General features: G+C 37.1%; 1 protein-coding gene across 4 annotated transcripts in view; it reads left to right on the forward strand.

Moving 5' to 3' along the window:
- The window catches only part of LOC115636428, a 40,655-nt gene that overhangs the window by 13,451 nt on the left and 1,947 nt on the right, over positions 1-25,257 (forward strand). For 2 of the 4 annotated variants that reach the window (XM_030536503.1, XM_030536502.1), the window contains exons 1-4: positions 15,947-16,045; positions 19,044-19,145; positions 20,407-20,568; positions 23,107-23,200. In XM_030536503.1, coding sequence (XP_030392363.1) covers positions 15,967-16,045; positions 19,044-19,145; positions 20,407-20,568; positions 23,107-23,200 — 437 coding nt within the window. In that variant the 5' untranslated portion in view covers positions 15,947-15,966. Of the gene's footprint in view, positions 1-350; positions 504-3,891; positions 4,062-4,192; positions 4,372-4,615; positions 4,759-6,989; positions 7,235-8,697; positions 8,739-10,913; positions 11,018-14,455; positions 14,632-15,946; positions 16,046-19,043; positions 19,146-20,406; positions 20,569-23,106; positions 23,201-25,257 lie in introns of those variants that run through there. The other 2 variants (XM_030536501.1, XM_030536504.1) reach the window with 2 other exon arrangements.

A 25,257-nucleotide genomic window follows, 5' to 3' on the forward strand; every position in this document is an offset into this window, starting at 1 on the left:
TCCAGCAGAGCCCGAGCAGATACTTGCTGTGGGCCAGACCTTCAGTTCTTGTAATTTGATATGTCTGTTTATGCCAACTGAGGATCTGGCCCTTTGTGTATGATTGTTTCCTCCCCACCCTCCATCATTTCCAGAAAGTTTGAATTCGCTGTGAAAGTGGCATGTTCTAGAATGGCTCTCTGGCATCATGAATGGGCATTTCTGGAACCATTGCATAAAAATATAGTAGTCTGCATTGTGTTTGAATGCTGATGTGTAGAGTAAGTATTTTGGATACATTTAGGTACCAGGTATTTTTATGTCAATTCATCTCAGTTCATAACAAGCTTTTGAAAATTATATGTAATCAGGGAAATTAATCAGTGCTTCATCTTCTCAGAATTCTTGAGAGAGAAGCTAGAGAGAAGTTTGGATGAACAGTGGAGCACCAAATTGCTAAACTGAAAATTAGAAGTGCCACCCGATCACCAATTTCAGGCCTTATTGAAAATGCAGTTGTGGAGGTTAGTCAGAAAATGTAAAACCTGGCATACTAACTGTTTATTCTATATTTTCCTAGTCCTTGTCCTGAGCACTTCATAATGAATATTTGCCCTATGTAATAGTGATTAAAACCATATTCATTTGGTCATAGCAATACTACCATTCTGTTGCATATTTCCAAATAAGTCATCCATCCTTATACCACTCATTGCTGATGTTTATCAGGTGACTTCTGGGTTTTTCTTCTTCTATCCTTAATTGGTAATCATTTTGGTAATGTTCTCCTAGTTGGCTCCTTTGGTTGGTTACTGGATTCTGGAATATCATTGCAAACACCATAGTATGATTTCAGCCAGTCCACAAGATGAAGTAAACTTTGTCTTCTTTGCATACTTGAAAGTGATTCTTACAGTAGAGAGAAGCATACTGTTTATAGTGCCATTAAATAACTAATTGATCTATAACTCACAATAAAACCAAACATCAGTTTTATTTTATAAGTAATTTGCAGCATGAACAAACTAGTGATAGGTGGAACAATATTTCCTCATAAAGAAATCCATTAAGTGACATAGAACTCCCCATATGCCGCTACAAAGAGCCAGATAAATCACTTCTACGTTTTAAGAATGTTTCACAGTTCGTTGGCAGATGTACATGTTTGCAGGGGAGCAGATGTGGGCACATTGACAATAACCTTTGTGTTGCTAAATTGAAGATCAAATTAAAGAGGATGAAGAAGGTTAAAAGACAACTGTGCATCAGCAGTGCACAGTTAAGACCCAAATACAAAAAGTGCTTTTCAGCTTGAACTGAAGAACAGTTTCAGTATTCTAATGGAGTTAGATGAAGAAACCCAAGACATCGATACTCTATGGGAAAACATCAGAGAGTACTATCTAGAAAGTTCAAAGACAGTTCTAATAACAATGAAATCTAAAAAGAAAGAATAGATTAGCAATACTACTTGGCAGCTATGGAAAAGAGAAGAAATGTAAAGCAAAATCTCATGAATGCTAAGTCATGTGAAGAGGCAAGCAAGTGGCAACAAGAATACAGCGCTCTAGACAGAGAGGTTAAAAAGAATACTGGAAGAGATAGAAGGGCATATATTGATAGAAGATGTTAAGAGTCTGAAGAGGCAGCCAATCAAATAGCTAATAGGAACCTTTAGAAGTACCAGAGGCCCTATTAAAGATGCAAATGGAAAGACTTTTAGTACAGAAGAACAACAGAAAAGATGGGCAGAACATTTTCAGGCTGTTCTAAACAGACCATGCTCAAACAAACTACTAGAAATGTGTGATGATGACCTACCACTAGAGCTTGATATTGATTTAGGAGATCTTACAAATTAAGAAGTTAGAAAAGCCATCAGTAAACTAAAAAAATGGAGAGGATAATTTTACTGGAGAGATGCCCAGAGCAAGTGATGAAACAGCCCTCCAGACTTCCCTTGTGTTTTTGGATAGAATATGGAATAAAGAAAATAACCCAACCCAGTGTAAGAGAGGCCTTATCGTAAAATTGCCAAAGAAGGATGACTGTACCACCTGCAGTAACTGGAGAGAAATCACATTAGTCTCGGTGCCTGGGAAAGCCATGTGCAATAACATCTGGTAACAAATCAAGAAACAAATAGACTTTTGATCTTAGAGAGAACCAAGTAGGTCTTAGACCACTGAGATCATGTGCAGGCCATATTGTTGTTGTTAGACATATTATGGAACAAGTGTGGAGTAGTAAGCACCTCTTGTGATAAATTTTATAGATTTTCAGAAGGCTTTTGACAGCATACACAGAGACAGTCTGGCAAATTGTGGCACACTACAAAATACCAGCAAAAATAATTAGACTAATCAAGGATCTATATGATAATGCTGAATGTGCAGTCAGAGATGGTGACAGTATCAGCCAATTCAGTGACAACTGGAATAAGGTGAGGGTATATTATGTCCCCACTATTGTTTGCACTGGTCATTGAGGAAAGTAACCACAGAAGGCAACCAAGGAATTTTCTGGACAAATGGTAAAACATAATTGGATTACCTCCTTTTTTGCTGATTTACATTGTCCTACTTAGTTTAGCAATTCACTTAATGGAAGAGAAGACCTAGCTTTTGGCAAATGCAGCAAAACAAGTTGGTTTGTTCATCAACGAGGGGAAGAGAAATATGGCTATCAGTGTCTCAGAAATTACCATTAGTGTGGACAAAGGAACACTAGAAGAAAAGTAATTTTATTAATCTATGGAGTTAAATGTGCAATGATGATGACACTATGCTAGATGTCAAGCAACGAATATGAAAACCAGCAAACAACTTCAATAAACTTGAAAAGTTTTGGAATAGTTAGTTGCATGATTGGCACTGACACAAAACTATTTTTAACACTTCCATCATGTCTGTCTGCCTTTATGGACCAGAGTCATTGAAATCTACAACAAAATTCATTGCTAAGATCGAGGCATGCCAAAGATATAGCTATAAAAAAAATACACGTACCACTGCATTGAAAAGAGTATCTTGCAACATCAGAATTCCAAGTAGAGCAAGTCTGGAAATTAAATGAGGATGGACTTATTTAGGACATGCTTTAAGGAGGCCACCAGCACAATTTCCATATCAAGTGATAATATGGAAGAGAGAAGGAGAGAAATCTAGAGAAGCTTTTGTCCCTAACAGTATCAAAAGACATGACACTGAGAAGCCTGCACAGACCATCACATTACTGAAATATATGGCAGAAACTGGTTGACATCCTATTATGCACCTGAGGGCGCAAGAGGATAAAGAAAGAAGAGAAAATATGCATGACTATTTCAAAGGTTTATTGTGAAAAGGAATATTCGGTGATTCAATTAACAGGAAGTTAAACTATCACGCCACTAGGTGACAGCTCAGGCACAGCCCAAACAGATGACGACACTGTGCATGCACTTAATGAGACCAGTGGTTTTCAACCTGTGGTCTGCAGATCTCTGGGGGTCTGCAGACTATCTCTAAGATTTCCAAAGGGTTCTGCACTGCCATTTGAAATTTTCTCAGGGTCTGCAAATGAAAAAAATGTTGAAAACCACTGAATTAATCTACCATATTCTTGTGATGGTAAAGATTTCTTCCAGTCTGGTATCCAGCCATTGCTTTCTCCAAAGAATAACTTCCTTCTTCTAGAGCTGTTGAAGGCTGTAAAGCTGTGACCTTCTTTTTTTAGTATTTAAACCCTAGGTTTACATCACACAAAGTTAATATCAACACAGCTGAATCCAATTCTTTAATGGTTAGAGCTTGTATATTCTGACTGAAATAAATATCAAAATGAAATTGCATTTACTTAATTTATTTTATTTCTTAAAAACATTGTTTTATTTAAAAATATTTAACATGTTTCTTTCCTTCCACCCAACAGAAATATGAAAAGACACCCTGCATGCATTTTTTTGCCACAAATGAACAAATGATTTCAGAGACCAGCAAAACCCTAAATGTCCTCTATGTTTTCAATGGCACATATGAACCCTACTTAATCTATTGGCTTTTTCCTTTGCAAATGGCATTTTAAGCAAATAATGCCTACAGGTAACTAAATTAGATCACATAAAATTGCTGTAGACCTGTATCATTTTTCTTAGGAGTTGATCAAGAATCCTCAGGGCTTTGACAAATATATTTTCACTATTCTATAAACTAATCGATATCTTAATTTTTAGCTGAACATCCCTATGAATTGGCTATGTACCTACATTTCCTACATCAAAACTTATTCCCATCATGGACAGAGATCTTTGCAATGGCTGAGTGGATGATGAGCCTTCTGGAGAGAGAGGATACTGAATTCTTCACTCATCTTCAGCAGTGTTTCAGAAAGAATTGTGCAGTTGACCTAAAAGTATATTGATTTTTTTAAGCTATAGAGTCTTTTATATTTATACTACTTGCAGAAGTTTAAAATAAAATGTTTGCTGTAGTAAAAGTCAGTATATGGAATAAAGTTATACTTTTAAATATGATTTAGTAAAATTATTAAATGATCTTGAAATATACATAGCTTTTTATCTTTAGGGATAATGTTTCTGATTTTTCCATATTATAACATATCCCATCTAATATACTCTCTTTTTTTCTCTTTGCAGGATTTCCTGGTGGAGTTGATAGTTCGAGAAAGAGAGAAAGCTCAAGAACTCTACTCCGCCACAGACAGATCTGAGCAAAACAAACATCTAACCAAGGAATTACTGGCAAGCCCAGTATTTTCCTCAGAAAGTGGATGGGTGAAGTAAGATATCCTAATCTATGTGAATGAATTAAAAAAAAACGTGGAGATTGATTCTTGTCTCTCTTATACTGTTGTAAATTAGAAGTGACTATCAAACCAGATAGAGTTAAACTGGTGTTAGTGAGAAAAGAATCAGGTCCACTGTTTGTTCTGGTTTTACAAAACCAAAATATTTTAATTTACTAAATGAATGTATTTTTCCACTAAGGAAAAATAGTGTAATAGAAAGATAAAAAAGAAACAATAGAAAAATGGAAAATAATATTTTGCTTTCTAATTTTATCAAGATTTCTTTCTTCCTATTATTAACAGATTTGCTATAGTCTTTAAAATTTGGAACCTAAGTCATATGACACGTTTTATTTAAAAATCAAGTCCCCTGTTTTGGTTTCTTCTCCACATTATATAAATATATGTCTGCTCAAGAGCAGCTGTAAGCAGTGGTTTACCTACATTATTTTTATTAGACTTTAATCTTTATAGTGAGGAAACAAAATCTTGGGTTGTTTATTACAACTACAACTAGAATATTAAATTAAAGTTTATATTCTTCAGCTACTAGTAAAGCCACAAATAAGTCAATGGAATAAATATTAAGATATGAACCACTTTAAATTAAAACTGAAGGACCAGATACTCATCTAGTATAAATGCGTACAGTTTCTCTGACTTCAGTAGACCTATGATAATTTACAGAAGTTGATAATCCAGTTAAAAAAAACTAGTGGTGAAAGTCTCCTTTCAGTAACACTGATTGTACCTGCAGTAGTTGTTGTTATTATTTTTATGTATGTTACCATAGCATCTAAGAGCCTGAGTTGTGGACCAGGACCCCATTGTGCTACATTCTGGACAAACACTGTTTTTTCTGTCATATACTGCCCACCTACCCTAACAATCTGAAGCTTGTTTCTGGGTATCATTAACAAAGTGTTAAACCGTACACTTGCCTGTGTGAGGAGAAAGAGAAAGATTTGGTGGTTTTTTTATAAATTAGAAATTGCCTAAGATATTTTTAATACAATACATTTCATAATTTTGTGTAGGGCTTTGTGAGTATACTGGATTTTCCTGCAGTGTTCTTGATTTGGGATCAATTGTACATGCCAGATTGGAATCAAAAGGTGATGGAGAATTTCTGTCTCTCAATCTTTATGCTATTAAAGGATTCACTAATGGCTGCCAATGATTATCCAGCTATAAGAGAGGTACATATAATGCTTCATGTTACCTTTCAACTAATTATCTGTTCTGCTGATAAAAATATTCACCAAAGATTTAGTGTTTTTATTTAAAGATTTTTTAAAATAGTTTTTCAAGAACATTTGGTTCCTTCAGAGCAGAAAATTCCATTGGAGTTCCCTTATTGTGAAGCACATTTTTATTTATATAATTTTTTGAGATTTGCAAGTAAATTATGGGCAAAATTGTGTTCCATTTCACCTATGCAACCTTATTGACTTCAGTGGGGCTGCATAAGCCATAACTGAGAACCAAATTTTGTCTAAAGTGTATTAGTCCAGGCCTGGGGGTGTCAATACTTCCCTTGAATTATATGCTAAATTTCCATTTAACATTAATGGAAGTACTGCATCTACAGAACGTGGAGAATACACCCTGCAATATTCGTTAGCATCAGCAATTGCATTATAGGTTGCACCTAAATGTTTCTCATTAAGGCCCTAATTCAAAGCACTTAAGCACATGTTCAGCTTTAAACACATACTTAAATCCATCCCTAATGAGCAAAGCACTTAAGCTTATGTTTCAGTCCTACTGAAGTCAAATTACATTTACACCAACTCTAAGGGATTGCGAGACCAGTGTAAAAGGTTCAGCTGAGATTTGGGCCTTATTTTGATTTGTTTGGCTTTTTTAAAAACAAAACCTAACTTTTTAGGTCTATAGCTAATTAAGCACCCCTTTAAAAGGTAAAAATCTCGAAATTCCTACTAAAAATGAATAAATTACTAGAGTAAATGGGAATTGTTGAGTTTTTATTGGAAAACAAAAATAATCTTTTTGAATGAGTGCAGTTTAGGCTGTAAGCAAAATAATGAGCATAGGAAGTAAAGTCAAGGCAATTTTCTGTGATTATAGTGCATACTTAAAACATATTTTTAACAACAAAAAAAACCAACATTATTTCCTGCCAGGAAACCATCTCAGAATCCATAAAATATTAACAGATCTGTTTCATGTATAGTAGTGAAAATTCAATTTTTTTTCAGGTGTTTTTGTTCTATGGTTGTCATCTTCTTACAGCTGATATTCAAAGGGCCTGGATTCATCTTCAGCAAGGTGGTTTACCATCTGACATCCCTGGGCTTAGCAGACAAAATCAAAGGTCAAGAACTTCCCTTGCTTTACAGATACAAGGATGTACTGACTGGAAACATGCTGCTGAAATTAAAGGGCTGCCTTAAAAAAAAACAAAAACAAACCTTTGTAAAACTGTATTGAACACTTTGTAGGCTGCCTGGTAGGGCCCCAATTCAGCAATGTACTTAAAGCACATGCTTTATTTTAAGCAAACGAGTTGTTCTTTTGTATTCAGTTGAACTAATCATGTGTTTAAAGTTAGGCAAGTGCTTAATTACATTGCTGAACTGGGGCCTAGTTTGTTAACCTGCCATATCTATTCAGTAGACTTGGTAATATTCCTGTTGCAGATAAAAGTTAAGTGTAGCTGAAGGCACATACTGCTGTGAGTATCTAAGCGCCTAGGTAGATAAAGTAGCCTAGCATCAGCACTCTGAACCACCAAACAAGAAAGCTGTTTTCTTACACCACAGATCAAAGGAAACTGTATGCACTGTGTAAAGGTAGAGCAAACCTCTGTGTGTGTTGGGGATGGGTGAGAAGGAGGCTTCTCTTACCTAATTTTATGGACATTATTGATAGCCTTCAAAAGGAACCTCATTCAGACTGTCTTGACTGGAGATTTGCAGCTAGAATGCATGCCTTAATGGGGGAAGAAAGGTTAAAGGAGGGAGTATCCTATGCATTCCCTCTGGGACATGTCTGACCTACTGGAAAGAAAACAAAACATAAACTTAGAGATAACTAACACAGATACACTCTCAAGCGCTCAAAAAATGCTCAGGCCCTCTGAAGCAGTGAGACTTGCAGGTTTGCATGTCATTCCTACCTTGTTATCACAATATCGGGCAGTCATAGTCTTCATGCTGTGTTTTTATTCTTGGCAGTGTTGCTTTCAGGTGCTGTCCTAAGGCTATATCTACACTTGAAACCTTACAGCAGGCAGCACAGCTGTACCAATGCAGCTGTGCCGCTGTAAGATTTCTTGCGTAGCCGCTCCATGCCGATGGGAGAGAACTCTCTTGTTGACATAATTAAACCATCTCCAATGAGTGGCGGTAGCTATGTCAGTGGGAGAAGCTCCCGCTGACGGAGTGCTCTGCATACTACTACTTACGCCAGTGAAACATGTTGTTCAGGGGTGTGTGTTTTTTTCACGCCAACATGAGTGGTAGTGTAGACATGAACCTAAGAGCACTGTCAGATTCATGTGGACATACTCACATATTTCAGAGGAACAGTGCATATTATAATGTTGACCTATCCCCTGCTGGGTTACTCCTTCCTACATTTCTTCAGTCATGGAATCTTCCTCATAGCATTTGGACATTGAAGGATTTTATGAAACAGTATCTCATTTGACTCATAAATTAGGGAGGGTAATACTAAATCTTTAATTTTATAATGAATATTTTGTATCTAGAAATGGCTTCTATATGGTATGTGGAAACATTTTTAATATAGATAGATAGTTGGACTGCTTTGTTTCTTTTTGTAGCAGTCAACAAAATACTTTAATGAGCAAAAGTATTTCAAATGAGAATTTAATTCAGATTGTTGCTTATTGCTATGTTCACTGAAAGTAGGGAATTAAATTATGAATGTTTATATGTGCAGGCCGCTTGCTGATCTGTCTCCAAGGCTCAGTTCAATGGAAGGTATGTAGCTGTTTGTGTTCAGGCTATTATTTGAGCATGCCTTTGGTACCTAATAAGTTTTGTATCATAGGCAAGATTTCAGATATAATGAAAAGCACAGCTTACTTCTAAAAGTTTATTTAAACCTTCTGTTCTCGCCAAAAATATTAGAAGAAAGTCTCTTAGGCCCCAATCCTACATCCTGATGATGCTCCCCACAGGGGTTCGCCTGTGCCAATCAGATTACAGGATTAAGTACTTAATCTTTGTTATAGTGCTCCTACCAATAAATGCTGGAATTTTGCAATATATGCATTTTTCAAAGGAATGCATAGAAGGAATTATTCTTCTTTAAAACTGAAAAAGTAGCATGCATTTTAGTGAAATGTGAAGGAAAAGATGTGGAAAAGACAGTCATCTATTGTGGTTTAAACTTGTTTTCATGTAAAAGTTTGCAGAAGACTAGAATGGTCCTAAATATTCTTCAGATTTCTCTTTTGTTTTATTCCTAAGAAAATAATGTTCCATGTAAATAGAAGATTTCCTCAAAAACAAATTTACACTGAAAATTCTGAATTTTGCAGATTTTAAAATTTTGCCGAGAAGGGCAGATTTTCTACAATGGCTTCTAATTTTGGATGCTTTAATATCTGTATTCAGGCCTTCTCACAACTAAGTACTGACTTTTTTAAGTTGCTGAGCACCCACAGCTTCCATTGATTTCAGTTTGAGGTGTGAGGGCTCAGCACATCTGAAAACTGGTCCAAGGCTCCCATAATTGAGGGACCTGAACCCAGTGGCCACTTTTGAAATTTTTGGTTATATTTTGTGTTTAAGACTGATAAACGTATTGGGTGAAATTCTGGTCCCATTGACATCAAAGGCAAAACTCCCATTGACAGTAGTGGGGCCAGATTTAATCTCTAGAGCTTGATCCTGTGGGTCATATCAGGCAAAGCTCTTGTTGAAGTCAAGCCAGATGTTTGCATTTTTTTAAAATGCAAAAACTTTATCCAGTTCTGTGAAATGTTAAGTAATCTTGCCATCTCACTATATGCTCCAGTATGAAAAATCTTCCATCTCATCATCCTTTTAGTTAAAACAGTATAAATCAGAAGTAATTCTATTAAAATCAGTGGGATTACACTGGTGTAAAACTGGTGTGAGAGGAGAATCAGACCCTTGAGTCTTTGGCTCCCTGAACAGATGAAAATAGTTGTAATTTCTGCTCACTGCACAGGAGGGTGCTCATCTTCTGTGTCCCTCTACAGGAAAGAGGGACTTCTATGATCTATAGGTGGTTCCTAGAATAAAGTAGTGGTCTGAACTGGTATTTTCTTATAGTTGCATAGTAACACTGATAGTAGCTGTTAAAATAGTTATTTCTAGTATGTGAAGCTGGCAAGGAGACATTTGGGAGTGGTGGGTTAATTGCTGCTATGGGAGATGCAAACAAAGGTATATAGGTCAGATGATGTATCATAATGACAGTACGCTATGTAAGATATTAGAGTTCTCTAGTGAGCATGTTTTAAAAAAATGTGGATGAATCTACAGTACAATTTTTCTTTCAAGTTTTTCAATAACAAAAATTCTTCCCGTCTGTGTAAGGGCCTGATTCTGTAAACCCTTACATTTTACAAGTCAGAACCATTAAACAGGGAAAGAACTCATAGACAGAGCGAAATTCTATCTTTTGATACACACGGACACAGGGTTCTCAGCCTAATCTAGTAGCTATTAGAGTTAATGGAAAGTGTTCCACTAATGTTAATGGATCTTGGATCAGGCCTTAATCCTGACCAAAACTTGTGTATGAAAAGATTGGACTGCCCTGTTTATGGAATTCATATAAGTTATTCTGTGTAAGATAGACATTACCCAAAATCTAAACTTTTCACCCTGCAGCTAGAATCCATTCTGTGGTTGTAAAATGATATTGTATCTTTCAGTATCTGAGACTTAGAAATGTTACTTAATGAATGATATTTGATCTACTATAATTGATACTTTGTAATTCAACCTTTGTGATTTTCCTTACAGCAAGAAGAAAGCAATTTTTGTTCTTTAATTTAATAGGTAAAAGTGTAATATACTTCTCTTTGGGCTCAGAAGCCACCAAAGACTCTGATTAACCTATCAAACTATTTAAACATTACATTGGCTAATTACCTTTGGTGTAATTTGTTTTGATAGCTGGAAAGGTTTCGCTTGGCTTCCAGGACCTCTTGCAAGTTGAAGTGAAGGATGTTTTACTGAAGCTAGTTTTACCAGTACCACAGGTTGAGATATCACACATTGTAAGTGGTAACTGAATTATCCCTTGTATGTACTGACAGGGATGTGATCATCTTTACTTTACAAAAGAAAAAGGTTTAGTGCTCTTTTTATTGAGACTATTGGTCATCAAGAATGTTTTTTGACTGAATTAATTGAAAGCTATTATTTCACCTCACAGGAGGATAATTTTTTTTTGATCCTCTTGAGTGCATCTGTCTTTTAGCTTCTAAGGAAAAACTGTTACCTCATTGAAATGCATTACCATTATGGAGAGATTTTCCAGATGTTCTGATGAAGACTCTCAGAAAATAAGTAATAAAACATATATTGGGCCAAATCTTCTTTTGCCATACTGAAAAGGATTTGATCCATTAACATCAGTACACTGTATATTTGCTTCACTCTAAGTCAATATTTACCTCTCTGGTCAATAAAGTTTGTTTTTCACCATAACAAAAGTCAATATTTACTCATTATTTTTAGTCCAGTGACAATGTACTAAATTCTGTTTTTCTAGCATTTTGGAATCTTTCATTTCTTTTGGAAAAGAGTTTGGTTTAGCAGATGTCTATTACTTTATTACAAAGCCTTTCCACAACTGGAGGAATTGGCCCAGCATATATTAAACTTTAACAGGATTATGAGCACAACAGTGTACAAGCACAAAAAAGAATAAATTAGAAAAATGGGTAAATCGAATAAATATAGTACTGAATTAAGCAATGATTGCATAACCCAATAGAGTGGGTATTATTTCTTGTTTGCATTTTAAGATCGCATCTTCTCTGATTTCCATGGATCTGAAATGCCAAACCACATAACAAATATTTATGGCCAGATCCCCAGACTGTTAATTCTCCTTCAAAGTCAATAAAAATGTGCAAGTTCATACCGGCTAGTGATCTAACTTTATATATTTACTGATTTGAATGATCAGACTAAAGGAGGACTGCAGAAGTTTAACTGTAAGTAGACTTTGGCCCCTAACAATATTAATGGGAGTTACCGCTGGACAAATCCTTCATACAACCTGAGAAAATGCTTCCTTTCTTTAATAAACACTTAATTCTGTGCACATCCCAAGTTCCCACAAAATCAGCAGGAGCGTGGGTTGTGTATGAATTGGAAAAGTGAGTAATTTTTCTGAAAATAATTATACAGGTTGAACCTCTCTAGTCTGGCACCCTTGGGACCTGACCAGTGCCGAACCAGAGAATTTGTCAACCATTTTCTGAAAATAATTATATAGTATTGTAGCAAGCTGGTCTCTTTTTATTTTTATCTCACTGAGGTGAACAAATGGAAGAATGCTTGCAATGCCGCCTAGCCAAGGCTTACTGGCTCTTTTCATAACAAAGTGTTAGTGTTGTTACACAATTTTACTGTATTGGCCTAAGGAAATAATTAGATAAAGCATAAAAAACATAAAATAATATGAAAAAGAAATGGATAATAATACAGGTAAATCTATAATTTACTTACCTAAAATGATGCCTGAATTCCGCTTCCAAAGTGATGTGACAGTAACGGCTAACTCAAATTACATTTGAGTTACGTCTGGGGTCTCTGTTGTAGGTATATCCAGGGTAGATGAAGTGGAGGCAATGGGATTTTCGACTGTAGAGTGCTGCTCACTGCTCCTCTACGCTACCTTTCACCAATCTTCCAGCTTGGCTTGCCTCATTTATTTTGATTTTTCATTAATTAGTTTTTCTCGTATCATATAGAGAGATGTGATTTCTTGCTCAGAAATGAAATGTCTTTGCTCCAGTCCTTCTATTAAATTTGTTGCCAACTGAATGCATTTATCGATAGAAATTTTTTCTGCGACATCCTCATCATCATCTACATCACCATCACTGGCTTCTTTGTTATCTTTGTTTTTTCCCTGCTGTACCATTTGCACAATTTCTTCATCTGTCATTTGATTAGCAATTGGTGCATCTTTGTTGCCTTCCATCCAATGTAGTAAATTTTCCTCTCCCAAATCCTTGGCCAGCTCAAGCACTACAAGGTGGGACATACCACTGGCATACTCCATTAATTCACTAACAATGTTTTGGTTTTCAGACACTTGAAATCCAGTGAAATTGGACCCATCATTGACATCAGGACTGTCCTCATACATTAAGACTGGCCACAATTTGTGCCATCCATTCTTCAGACTAGATGGAGTTACTCTTTCCCAGGCTCTGGCTAGTGTCCAAATCATATCATTGAGGTTAAATTTTTCCTAAATGTCAAACTCTTATCATTAAGTAATACTAGCAATCGGTGCATAAACTTGAACTTGTATATACACTTCAGGAATTGTAAGATACGCTAATCACAAGGCTGAATCAGTGAGGTACAGTTTGGGGGTAAATACAGTCCCACCACATTATCTTTGACAAGCAACTCTGCTTTAGGGTGGGCAGAGCAATTGTTAAGAATCAGCACAATTTTGCACTTCAGATCCAGACCTACTGAGGTGCAATGGGCTCTTGCCTCCAGTACAAAATATTTCTCAAACCACTTGAGATGTAGCTTTGTCGTTATCCATCCCTTTTTGTTGCCAGGGTATATCACTGGGAATTTTTCACCCTTTTGAATGCCCTTGGGTTCACACTCTTTTCAATAACCATGAGCTTACATTTGTGTGTACCTGCTGCGTTGCTACAACCAAGGACAGTTACCCTGTCCTTCAACTCCTTCGTACCAGATGGTGGCTCCTCTGCATCTGTAGCCAACATTTTTTTAGGCATACAGTGCCAATAGAGAGCAGTTTCATCAGCATTGTATACCTGCTCTGGGGATAACGTCTCATTTGCAACTAACTGTGCAAATTCATCAACGTACCTAACGGTAGCTTCCATATCTGCACTTCTTTTTTCATCACACATACAATGTAGACTAATGCCGGGCCTGTTTTTTAATTTTTGAAGCCATCCTTGGGAATAGGCACACTCATGCTACAGGTTAAGTTCTTTGTGGAATGTTTTTGCTTGTGCCATCGTCATTTTGTCTGAAATGCTAACACTATTGTTCCTACGAAGCTTGAACTGATGTATAAGTGTACTTTCTAAATCGCTGCTTTTCTGCTCCATCAGTGTCTTACGAACACTCATACTTTTTTTTACTGTCACTTTTGGCAAAAAAATTAAGGATTTGATTCTTTTGCTTCTTCAAATCATACACTGTAGATGACCCTACATTGTAAAACTCGCACAAGGCACGTACCGATGTGCACTTTTCCAATTTCTGCAACAATTCCACCTTTACTATATCGACATTGACACTAAGATCATGCCGGACCACAGATGTTGCCGGTTCAGAGAGTGCTGAACTAGACAGGTTCAACCAGTAGGTACATCCCAGAATGGAGTTTGGGGCCCTGCAGTGGATTCTCACAGTGACAATGATGCAAAGTAATTGTTTTTGTTTCATTCATTTAATATTTCTTTTCTTTTTTTTTTAAGGAAACTTGGTTGAAAGAATTTGACCCTCTTGCTGTGGAGTTAACAGTTTCAGTATTTTATGGCCTTGAAAAACTGTGTTCCAAGACTAGCTCTTTTAAACTCTCTCTTCTACAGAAAACCAAAGGAAAAACAGCAAAAAAAAAGTGAAACCACTGAATTTATTGTTCGGTTCAATGGTATGAATCTTTTAGTCTATCATTTGTTGGTATGCATTCTATTTTGTTGTTGCACTTTAAAAAAAGATTTTTAATATTTTGCAACTCTTTTTGATCCTAGCATAAATAGTTTAAGTTCAAATATATTTAGTAGATTTAAAAAAACAAAAACAAAAAAACTTTCAATTGATTCACGGTGAGCCATAATAGGTTCCCTTTGTATTATGTTATCATTTTGGTCCTTACTTCCCTTCAGCGTTTTCAACATAAACTTAAAAAGTCTTTTTAAAGTGTCTCATCCAGTGGTGGATGAGGGTTAACTTGGGGTCCTCCAAAACCCTTTGTATTATCTATGAGCATGTCTACACTACAAACTTTAATCAGCCTATGTTAGGTGACGGTCGACTTACAGGCACTGCAGTAATGACTGCAGCAGTTCGTGTCCATGCTACCGTCCTCTGTCGGTGATACGGATTTCACCAGGAGCACTTCCACTCACTTAAGAGGAGGGGCAGAGTGAAGGGCTGAGAGCCCAGGCTCTTAGCTCCTTGCACAGCTCCCTGCCAGGAGCCCAGCTGTCCCCGGTCAGACAGACTTTTCTTCTCAACCAGAGTTACCACTCACCTGCCTTATACTAGGGTCAGAATGGATTAAGTCAAAGTGTGCCTTAGCTCCACCAGCACTATGGAATCTCAAACACATCCATTTGTTTCCCATCAAACATATTCAAAAGACAAATAGAAACATTAAAAACTGCAGCCTCAACATTTTATTCTGAGCAAAACAGGTTATTTTATCTCCCACTGTGTATCATCCCCACTCCTGAGCTACCACATTTGCCTCCCATCCACAAACAGGGTTTGCAGGCCCCTTCTTCATATATGGTGGTCATATCACCTGTTTCCTTATATCCATAGACAAATATTTTAATTTGTACATTACTGGGCATTATAATTTGGCTGTATGTTTTCTGTAAATTAAAGAAAAATTTTTTTGAAGCTAGTGGAGTTACGCCAGAGATCTGTTTGGCTGACTATCTCTCATTTCTTTTCTTCATCATTGCCTTTCCTCCTTACTGCTTTTTCTTCTCTTCTCCTGATTTTTCTTGTTAATATTTGCTCTTTTTAAGGCTTTTATCCTTTCACCCCTCCTTATCTTCAAGGCATTTCCTTCTGTTCTAATTTTTTATCTTTGCAGTTTTGTATTTTCCCTCCTGTAAGGCCCCTATCAATTTTTCCTGTTAATATTTTTTTCTTTCCTATGTGATACTTTGCTGTGTCTTCTCCTTTCCTTTAGTCAAAATTCTTCCCTTTCTATTACCCTCCTCAGCCTCAGGTTTTGCCCCTGGATGGAAGGATGGTCCAGTGGTTAGAATACTGGCTTGAGCCATGCGGAAACCCAGGTTCCATTCCTGCTCTACAACAGCAATCCTGTGGTATTTTGGTCAAATCACTTAGCCTCTCTGTCCTTCATTTCCCCATCTGTAAAATAATATTTTTAATAATAAAATGAAGAATGTGAAGCTCTTAGGTACTAGGATAATGGGAGCCATATAAGTACCTTAGATAGAGATGGGAGTGCCAAGTGAGTTGGCCCTGTTGGTCCACCTACATTCTCTTGTCTTTCTTTTAGCTTCAGTACTGCCTGCAATATGCTATTGCCATCTGCAGCGGGGAGAAGTGCCATCACTGAAATCAGATCTGTGGTAATGGCCCAACCTCTTCCTGTTCTGCCAGAGTATATTGCTAGAAGAAAGAGACTGTTTGCTCCTAACCCTGTCAATCCACTTTGTGCAGAAACCTGGGTCTTCTCTACGTGATGGGCCCATATTGGAGAAAGAAATATGCTTCCCCTAAATCTGCTCTTCACAGCCTAGGAAGCAGATGCTCAGCAGCCTTGGATTCTGTAGTTTCTGGTCTTTTTGATTCTGTAAAAATTCTATCCAGCCTAGCCTGTGTCCAGGTTCTATCCATCCCCTTTCAAAGGGGGTACTGCTTCCCTACCAATTCTTGCTAAATGGCTGTCTCATAAATGGGCAGCTAAATTAAAATGCCCTTTTTAAAAGGGAATTAGTGAGCATGTGTGGAGGCACTGAGGAAAGGAGAGTTCCTGTCCTCTACTAGTTACAAGACCAAGTTTTTCATGTAAAGGAAAATTATATTTGATGTGAAAATTTTGTCAGCTTAGATAAGAGACAAAATTATTGAATTTTGTGATTCTAAGAGCCTTTATAGTCTTAAAAAAATCCTGTAGATGAAGGTTTCTTTTCATGTAATCATCTAGTTAAAGTTATGATCTCCCCCAGCTGTTGATATATGCTTCAGTGGAAAGACAGTGTCAACTTGCCCTTTGGTTGCTGGAGTGAAAGGTTACTGAGTATCTTTTCATTACAGTTGTCATAAAGCTTAGATAATGTAACCAGCAACATTCCTCTGTGAGCCTGGTGGCCAAATAAAATAGTCCAGTTGCACAAGTTATACCAAGAAAAGGGAGAATCCTTTATTAAAAATATAATGTCTCTTGTAGCTATTATTCAGTTTCCGTCTTAAAATGGCACTGAATTATAGATGGGTTCCTAGGGCCTGAATATATGAGTTGCTGAGGTCCCTCAACTGCCATTGATGTCAGTGAGAATTGAGTGTGTATAAGATCTTGCAAGATCTGGCTCTAATGTCCCAATTCTAAAATATAGATTTTAAAAACATAAGAACGGTGTAGGTCAATTATAATTTGTTTTAAAATAAGAGTGGCTGAGGGCCTTCTAAAATATTTTTTGGTTGCCGTAAGGAGCTATAATTTTGGAATTGTGGAATTTTCCAATTCTTTGTTTTGATTTGTTAAACTAGGAGTGAACCTGTCCCTCACTACCTGACTTTGAATTGAAATTTGGGGCAAAGGAGAAACAAGACCTCATTGAAAACCAGGCATTAGTTGAATTTCACTGGGTAAATAAATTAACTCCTAATATTGCTCTCAATTTAAAAATCAATTATTAAGTCGATGTTCAATTAATTTAGCAATCTCTTTTTGTTTTGTAATACACTGTACAAGCCAATCAGTGGCTGCTGAAATTGACTAATGCCCTAAACAAAATGGAGTGGCTTAAATAAAACTCATAAGCTATTTATTGCAAGTATACTACAAATCAATAGAGATTACCTCTGTTATACAGCAAGACACAACATTAAATATCTTTTTTTTTCCTTGTGAGGAACTGAAGTGTTCTGCTGCTTATGGTTTCCATTAATGGGTGTGCCTATTATGAATAACTGAGGAGAGCAGGGTTAGAAGAAACTTGCTGGCACATGATGGCATATATTACATTACATAGATCACTGATGATGTGCTGGAAAGGTTTTAGCTGAGGACTTTCTTGTTAAGAAAGAAACCAGCAGAACTCCACTGGCCATCACCTACAGTCCTCCGCTAAAACTTCTCCAACACCTCATCGGTGATCTACAACCCATCCTGGACAACGATCCCTCGCTTTCACCGGCCTTCGGGGGCAGGCTGGTCCTTGCCCACAGACAACCCGCCAACCTTAAGCATATTCTCACCAGCAACCACACACGGCACCATACTAACTCTAACTCAGGAACCAATCCATGCAACAAACCTCGATGCCAACTCTGTCCACATATCTACACCAGCAACACCATCACAGGACCTAACCAGATCAGCTACATCACCACCGGTTCATTCACCTGCACGTCCACCAATGTAATATACGCCATCATATGCCAGCAATGCCCCTCTGCTATGTACATTGGCCAAACTGGACCATCCCTACATAAAAGGATAAATGGACACAAGTCAGATGTGAGGAATAGCAATGTACAAAAACCTGTAGGAGAACACTTCAACCTCCCTGGACACACAATAGCAGATTGAAAGGTAGCCATCCTGCAGTGAAAAAACTTCAGGACCAGACTCCAAAGAGAAACTGCTGAACTTCGGTTCATTTGCAAATTTGACACCATCAGCTCAGGATTAAACAAAGACTGAATGGCTAGCCAGCTACAAAAGCAGTTTCTGCTCCCTTGGTATTCACACCTCAACTGCTAGAAGAGGGCCTCATCCTCCCTGATTGAACTAATCTTGTTATCTCTAGACTGATTCTTGCCTACATATTTATGCCTGCCTCTGGGAATTTCCAACACATGCGTCTGGCAAAGTGGGTATTCACCCACGAAAGCTTATGTTCCAATACATCTGTTAGTCTATAAGATGCCACATGACTCTTTGTTGCGTTTTACATCTAGAAAGTGGCTTATGTGGAAACAGAGTGAAGGGATTGGACAAAGATTGTCAGAAAGGGATTCAGTGGTATTAGTGGGAAACTCAAGCCTGAATTTTCTTGACTACTTTAGTATAATGATCAGTGAAATAAATAACAGATTTGTTTAATAATGTTTAGCTTTGTTTATGTTAAGAAACATTTGCCTTTGATTGTCTGGATCCATCTGAGTTTATAAATATGGCAGAAGCTAAACCCTATATTGTATTAAAAGTAGTTTACAAGTCTAAAGGCAAAGGTATGTAATTTTTCCTTCATATTTTATCAAAACTGTATATTAAAGACAGAAATAATAAGCGATGCATGTAAAATGTATTGAGCAGCAAGTTCCCCAAGAAATTTACTGCTTATTCAGCAGTGCAGCCCATTTTCTAATGTTGTTCCTGCAAACACTAATGACTAAGTATCTGAGTAATTTTATTCAAGTGAGTGGTCCTTCTGGAGTCAATGAGTTTATTTATGTATAACAATACTCATGTAAGTTTACAAGATCAAGGCTTTTTTTGCCTAACTTGTGTAAAAACAAGGATATTGGCTTAGTTAAGGAAAGTCCGTTTCTTATTTTCCGCGTTTAACTCTCTACTTTTCAGTTTTATAAATGGAGAAGCCCTAGATGGAGGGCTGTTTTGTATTGTACAAATGTTTTGTATTGTTCCTGGGATCCTGGTGGTGCATTCCAGAACTCTACTCAAATGTATAACTTGTATTTATAATATGCTGACTCCTGCTCCCATTGAAGTCAGTGGCAAAACTTCCATTGACTCTAATGGGAACAGCAGCAAATCTGTGTTTTCTAACATTTTTGAGGTAAGTATTATACTGCTGCTAAAGATAGGTTAGAAAGTTCCAAAAGGATCTTATAAGAAATTTATTGTGGAAAGTGAACGATTAGGGCTCCATTCTGCAAGGTGCAGAGCACCAGTTGCCATGTTTCTGATCATCCTCATTCCCAGTGACTTCAGTGAAAGTTTGGGGTCTTCAGCAGCTTGCCAGAAGGGCTCAGAATCTTGCAGGATTGAACACTAATAGCATTTTGCTGAGACATGCATGTGTAGACAGTTATTCAACTTATTTCTCTATACTGAATTATACCAAATTGTGTAGTTATTTTTCTGTGTGTGCAAATAAATGGAAACCAGGATAAGGCCACTGAATTCATTTCAGCTTGTTACTTGGCATCATCTATCGAAGGTGTCTATTATCTTAATATCGAAGTGACTATTAATGTAGGGCCAGATTCTGCCACCCTTACTCACATCAACTAATATATTACTGCACATGTAGTCCAACTGAAGTCAATAGGACTACTTGTGAAGTAAAACCCTTACACTGAGTAGTATATTAGAATCCATCTTGGCTTCTATATGTAACACTTCTTAAAAAGATGCTATAAAGATGAAACTTAGAAGCAATTTTAATATACCTGACCAATGCCCTGTACAAGATTTGAATAGTTATGAGTAATAAGCCCTTTTGTGTGTGCATGTTATATTTTGTAGACTCACTGACTCTCGGATGGCAAATGGTGGATATATTTCAGCAAGAAACTACAAATATTAGAGCTATCTGGACACCTAAAAAGTTTTCTATAGTTGTTCCACTGCATCCTGGGAAACTTCCTTATAATATTATGGATTATACTTTGAAGCATGTCTCAAAAGGTAATTTTAAAAATTAAAGTGGTCACAGTACTATAGATGAGAGAAATATACACTCTTGAATAATGTATCAAATGTTATCAGCAGTCTAAAATCTTGTCAACTTCTCAATAAGAGTTCCTTTAGTTATTTTTTGTAGTGATTATTAAGTAACGGAACACTGAGAAAATGGTAGGTCTGATACTTAACTGTCTTGCATCTTGTGTAGCCATTCACACCTATGCAAAGTAAGTATAAAATGCTACCACCAGTCTAAGTGGACATTTCTGACTTGGAAGCATTTTATACTCACTAGTTATCCTGCACTCACTTTGCACAGATGTAAATGATTACACAGATGCTAGGCAGTGGACAGAGAGTCAGACTCGGGGGGTTTTTTTAAGGCAACATGTGGAATTCTTATTTTGCTGTAACCATGATTTTAAGTTAAAGTCTACACTGACCTTGACCACATTCTGTAGCAAAACAGGAAGAGTGGCAAATGTTTTCTCGGTCAAATAAGTTCTTTTTTAAAGTATGAATACCATGCTTTTTCATATCCAGGTTTTTGACTCAATAGCCAATATAACCTTCAAATAACATTCCTTTTTAGGGGCTTGAATAGTGTATGGTGCTAAGCATTCTTTACTACCATTGATTTGAGTGGAATTCAGGGTTCTTGGTACATCAAAGGGTTGGACCCTTAGAACCCCCAGTTTAATTTTTTATAACATTGGAATTTGAAAGGCAGAGCAGCTCCAACATAAAATACAGTCTATGCACAGCTGTAAATCTTTTAATAGTATTAATAATAGAACTTACATTCTTCAAAGCACTAAATATATATTAACTATTTAATTAGCACAGCCCTGTAGGAGATAGGTAAGTAAATGTTGTTGTTACCTCTCATAAGATATTTGATCCTGTTTATTTACAAAGAATTATACAAAGTCCTTTTTCTCTGTACGTGTCTCAAAAGGTCATTTGCAGTAGTATCAAACAAGAGGGGCCAGTTTCCTTGCTCACAGTTTCAAGCCTGCCTTTCCACCAGTGTCTGTCCAAAAAGCTCTCTCTCGGCTTTTCCTCAGGACCACACTACAAGTGCCTCTCTTTCTGTCTCCTTGTTCCGCTTGCTACTTTCTCAGCTTTATGCCTCCTGCATAACAATATTTATGTTCTCATTTTACAGATGTGGCATATGAAACATAGATGTTAAAGTTAAAATTGTAAGTCTTGGTTGCGTGAACTAAACCCACATACAGGTAGCTAAATAAGAGGTCTGCCTTTGAGGGGTGCAGAGTGCCTCGTATCACCTGTTAACTTAATTTGGGACACCTGAACGCCTCTGGAAAATCAGGTCTTTTACGGTGTATAAATATGGATATAAGCACTCAAATTTTTAAATTTTGGCCTAAGAGGCTCGGTCAAGACTGCATATCAAGGAAGTAGCAAAGCCTGGATTAAAAACGGGCACTTCTGAGCACTGTATAAGACATAAGTAACAGCTACTGTTTTGTAATTCCTGCCTTTGGCCTCTGTACTGAGTAAACCATACCACAGCTTGTAAAATATTAAATTAAAAATTAATTTCAGTTGCAGCTTTGGTGGGTTGCTGGAGGTGAGGATGGAGCAAATGGAGGTGTCAAGTGTGGCAACTAGGTTTGAGGACCAACAACAGATGACACTGGGATTCGGGGACAGGCAGAACAACAGAAGATTCTGGAACCGGGAAGTTGTACAATAGATGTCAGGGAACAGTATAGCCACAAGAAATGTAAACTGAAAGAAGAAGCCAATAGAAAGAAGGAAAGAGCAACAGAGCAAGAAATGGGGAAAGATATAGGCAAAGCACCAAAATAATTATTTTCATTTTTATTTTGTATTGAATTTAAAAATCAGTGGGTCATATTCTGGCTGGTGTATTAAAACCAGGCTTTGGAGCGGAGCCCGGAGCTGGAGCGCGGAGCAGCTCTGGAGCAGTGGAGCTGTAGGTTTTTGCCTGGAGCTGGAGTGGAGCTGGAGCACGGCTCCAAAGCCCTGATTGAAACAACTATAATGGATCTCCAAAACAGCCACATATATATGTATACGGTGCCAAAGCAGCACTGACATTTTCTGTATTTTGGCCAAGGCTAACCCCAATCATACAGCCTGAACTAAGATCAGGGATAGTCTGCACTGGAGTGGACATAAAGGCCATTGCCAGGTCAGGGTCTAGATGATAATATACTTGTTGTCCAGACCACGAACCCCAGGTCAGACCTAATAACGCCTCTTTGTGGTTCTTGACACAGAAGGCCTGCAGAGTGATTTCTGTGCAGCCTTCAAGGGGGCCAGCGCAAAGGGAGCCAGTTCAACACTGTAGAGTGTAGTGTAGAGTTTTGTTTAATTTTCTTAATTGATTTTTCAACGTGCTATTATATTAAATTTGCCTAAGTAATATAACAGTTTAACAGCATTTGACTTTCTGAGTATATTTCTTTCTGTGTGGATATACAGGGTGCTATTTTTTTAATGTACTGGAAAATATAAAAACAATAGACAAATCAATTATATTTACAGACTTGGCCCAGGGTCATTCAAATATCCAGTTAATTGTTTGTGATACATCCAAGGAAAGAAATAGACAGAGAAACAACCAAATGAGAAGAATAAGGTAAACACTGAAATTATGATCAACAGAAATATTTTTATGTCATTCATTGTTTGTATCCTGATATATTTATTGTTGCATAATTGACATTGTGCTGAAATATGATTGCAATAATTGGTTAAAGAACATTAAAACATTAAATAGTTCAAATAATTTTCTACATTTAGAATTATTTGCCTGTGATTATTCTTCAGATACATCTAATCCTTGTCTATTCCTTTTGAAATAAGTCTCTCTCTTTTGAACTTTACCAAGTTATCCATTTTCAGCATTTAATGCTGCAGTAAAAATTTACTTCTGTAAATCTGGTTTGCTTGTAGACAGAGGCTGACACAGTAGATATAGTACAGCTGCAGAATTAATGTTCACACTCCCATGCTGCAGTTTTCCCATATGCTACATAAAAATGCTACACACTTTCTCACTCTAAAGCTGCAGTATTAGGGTGGTTAACTGATTTTATGCCTTCAGCTTGGTTAATGTTTTCATTTATATACAATAGAGTTTTGCACAACCTCTGCCAAACAATATATTGCAAAATAATTTACAGTAAAACCATAATAAATGTATACAATGTATTGATTTAGTATTAATTTTCAAACTGTGAAAGTCAATGGATCATAAATCTGCAAATAAACTGGCCAAATGAAAGACATAACTGACCAAAAAAATTAGTCACCAGAGAGTTGGCTGTGTTGTATATGTGCTTTTTAAATAGTTACAAGAAAAAATATTTTGGAGAAAGGTTCTGTAAATTATAAAATTAGTAACATAAAAATAATATAATACATTAAGAAATAGACCATTTCAATAAAATAGTGAAGAAAACCACCCAAGAATCTGAATCAGTGTCTTGACATTCTGTTATCATAATTCAGTTAACACGAAACAGTATTGGAGCTGCCTCCCCAGTTTCAGTATTTTGGGGGAAAGAGAGCAGAGGGTTCAGAATGTATCAAGAAGTTCCTGAAGATGGTTTTATGTGTTATGTTAAAAAGGTGTGGGGGGGGAGGCGGGGGATTTTTTGCCCAGTTTAAATGCCAGATCTCAGAGTCATAGAGTTTAAGGCCGGAAGGAACTAACAATCATCTAGTCTGACCTCCTATATGCCACAGGACACCACCACCACATGTTAAATCAACAACCGGAATTAAACCAAAGTATTAGCGCCCACAGCAGAATAAACTATTATGTGCCACAAGCAAAGAGTGAAGGGAGTGAGAAGACCAATGCTGGAGGCCTTGCAAGGGCAGGGAAATGATTGATTGAGAGATACTCAGATAATCCTAACAAGTGACCTGTACCCCCACACGCAGAGGGAGGGGGAAAACCCTTAGTCTGTGCCAATCTGAGCTGGGGGAAAATTCCTTCCTGACCCAACATATGGCAGTCAGTTAGACTCTTAGCATCTGAGCAACAACCAGCCAGCCAAGCACCTGAGAGAGAGAATGCTTAGTACCACCTCAGAGCCCTGGCCCTCTCCGTCCAAAGTCCCATCTCCAGCCATGACCACCTCTGATGCATCAGAGGAAGAAGACAGGAAAAAACAACCCAGAATACATTTGGTGGGAATACCTTCCTGGCCCCTGTGGTCTGCTGAAACCCTGAATCATATGCCTTTAGGAGCATAAGTAATAAACCTGAAACGAGACCCAGGACTGTTGATATAAATCCTATTGACTTTAATGGAAAGACTATCGCTGATTTCTGTGAGCTTTACATCAGGACCAAAATGGATCATGACAGAAATCACTTTGGAGCTTTCCTAATGCCCATTAATTGATTAAACTGTGTGCTTTTATCACTTATGATGTGAAATCAGCCCCTGAAGAGCTTGATCCTGCAAGGTGTTCAACACCTTCAAGTCCCATTTACATTTAAGAAAATTAAAGTTAGTCACTCACCAATTCAACATAGAATTTAAGCATATCTTTAACTTTAAGGATATGCTAAATTCCATTTGACTTCTAACCCTATACTCAGCCAACTAGAACCTATTTCTGATAAACGACATTTTTTAAAAAGTCCAAGTGTTCTTATAAGTTGGTGAAGAACATTGC

This window comes from Gopherus evgoodei, chromosome 17 (genome assembly GCF_007399415.2).
Source record: "Gopherus evgoodei ecotype Sinaloan lineage chromosome 17, rGopEvg1_v1.p, whole genome shotgun sequence".
Lineage (NCBI taxonomy): Eukaryota > Metazoa > Chordata > Testudines > Testudinidae > Gopherus > Gopherus evgoodei.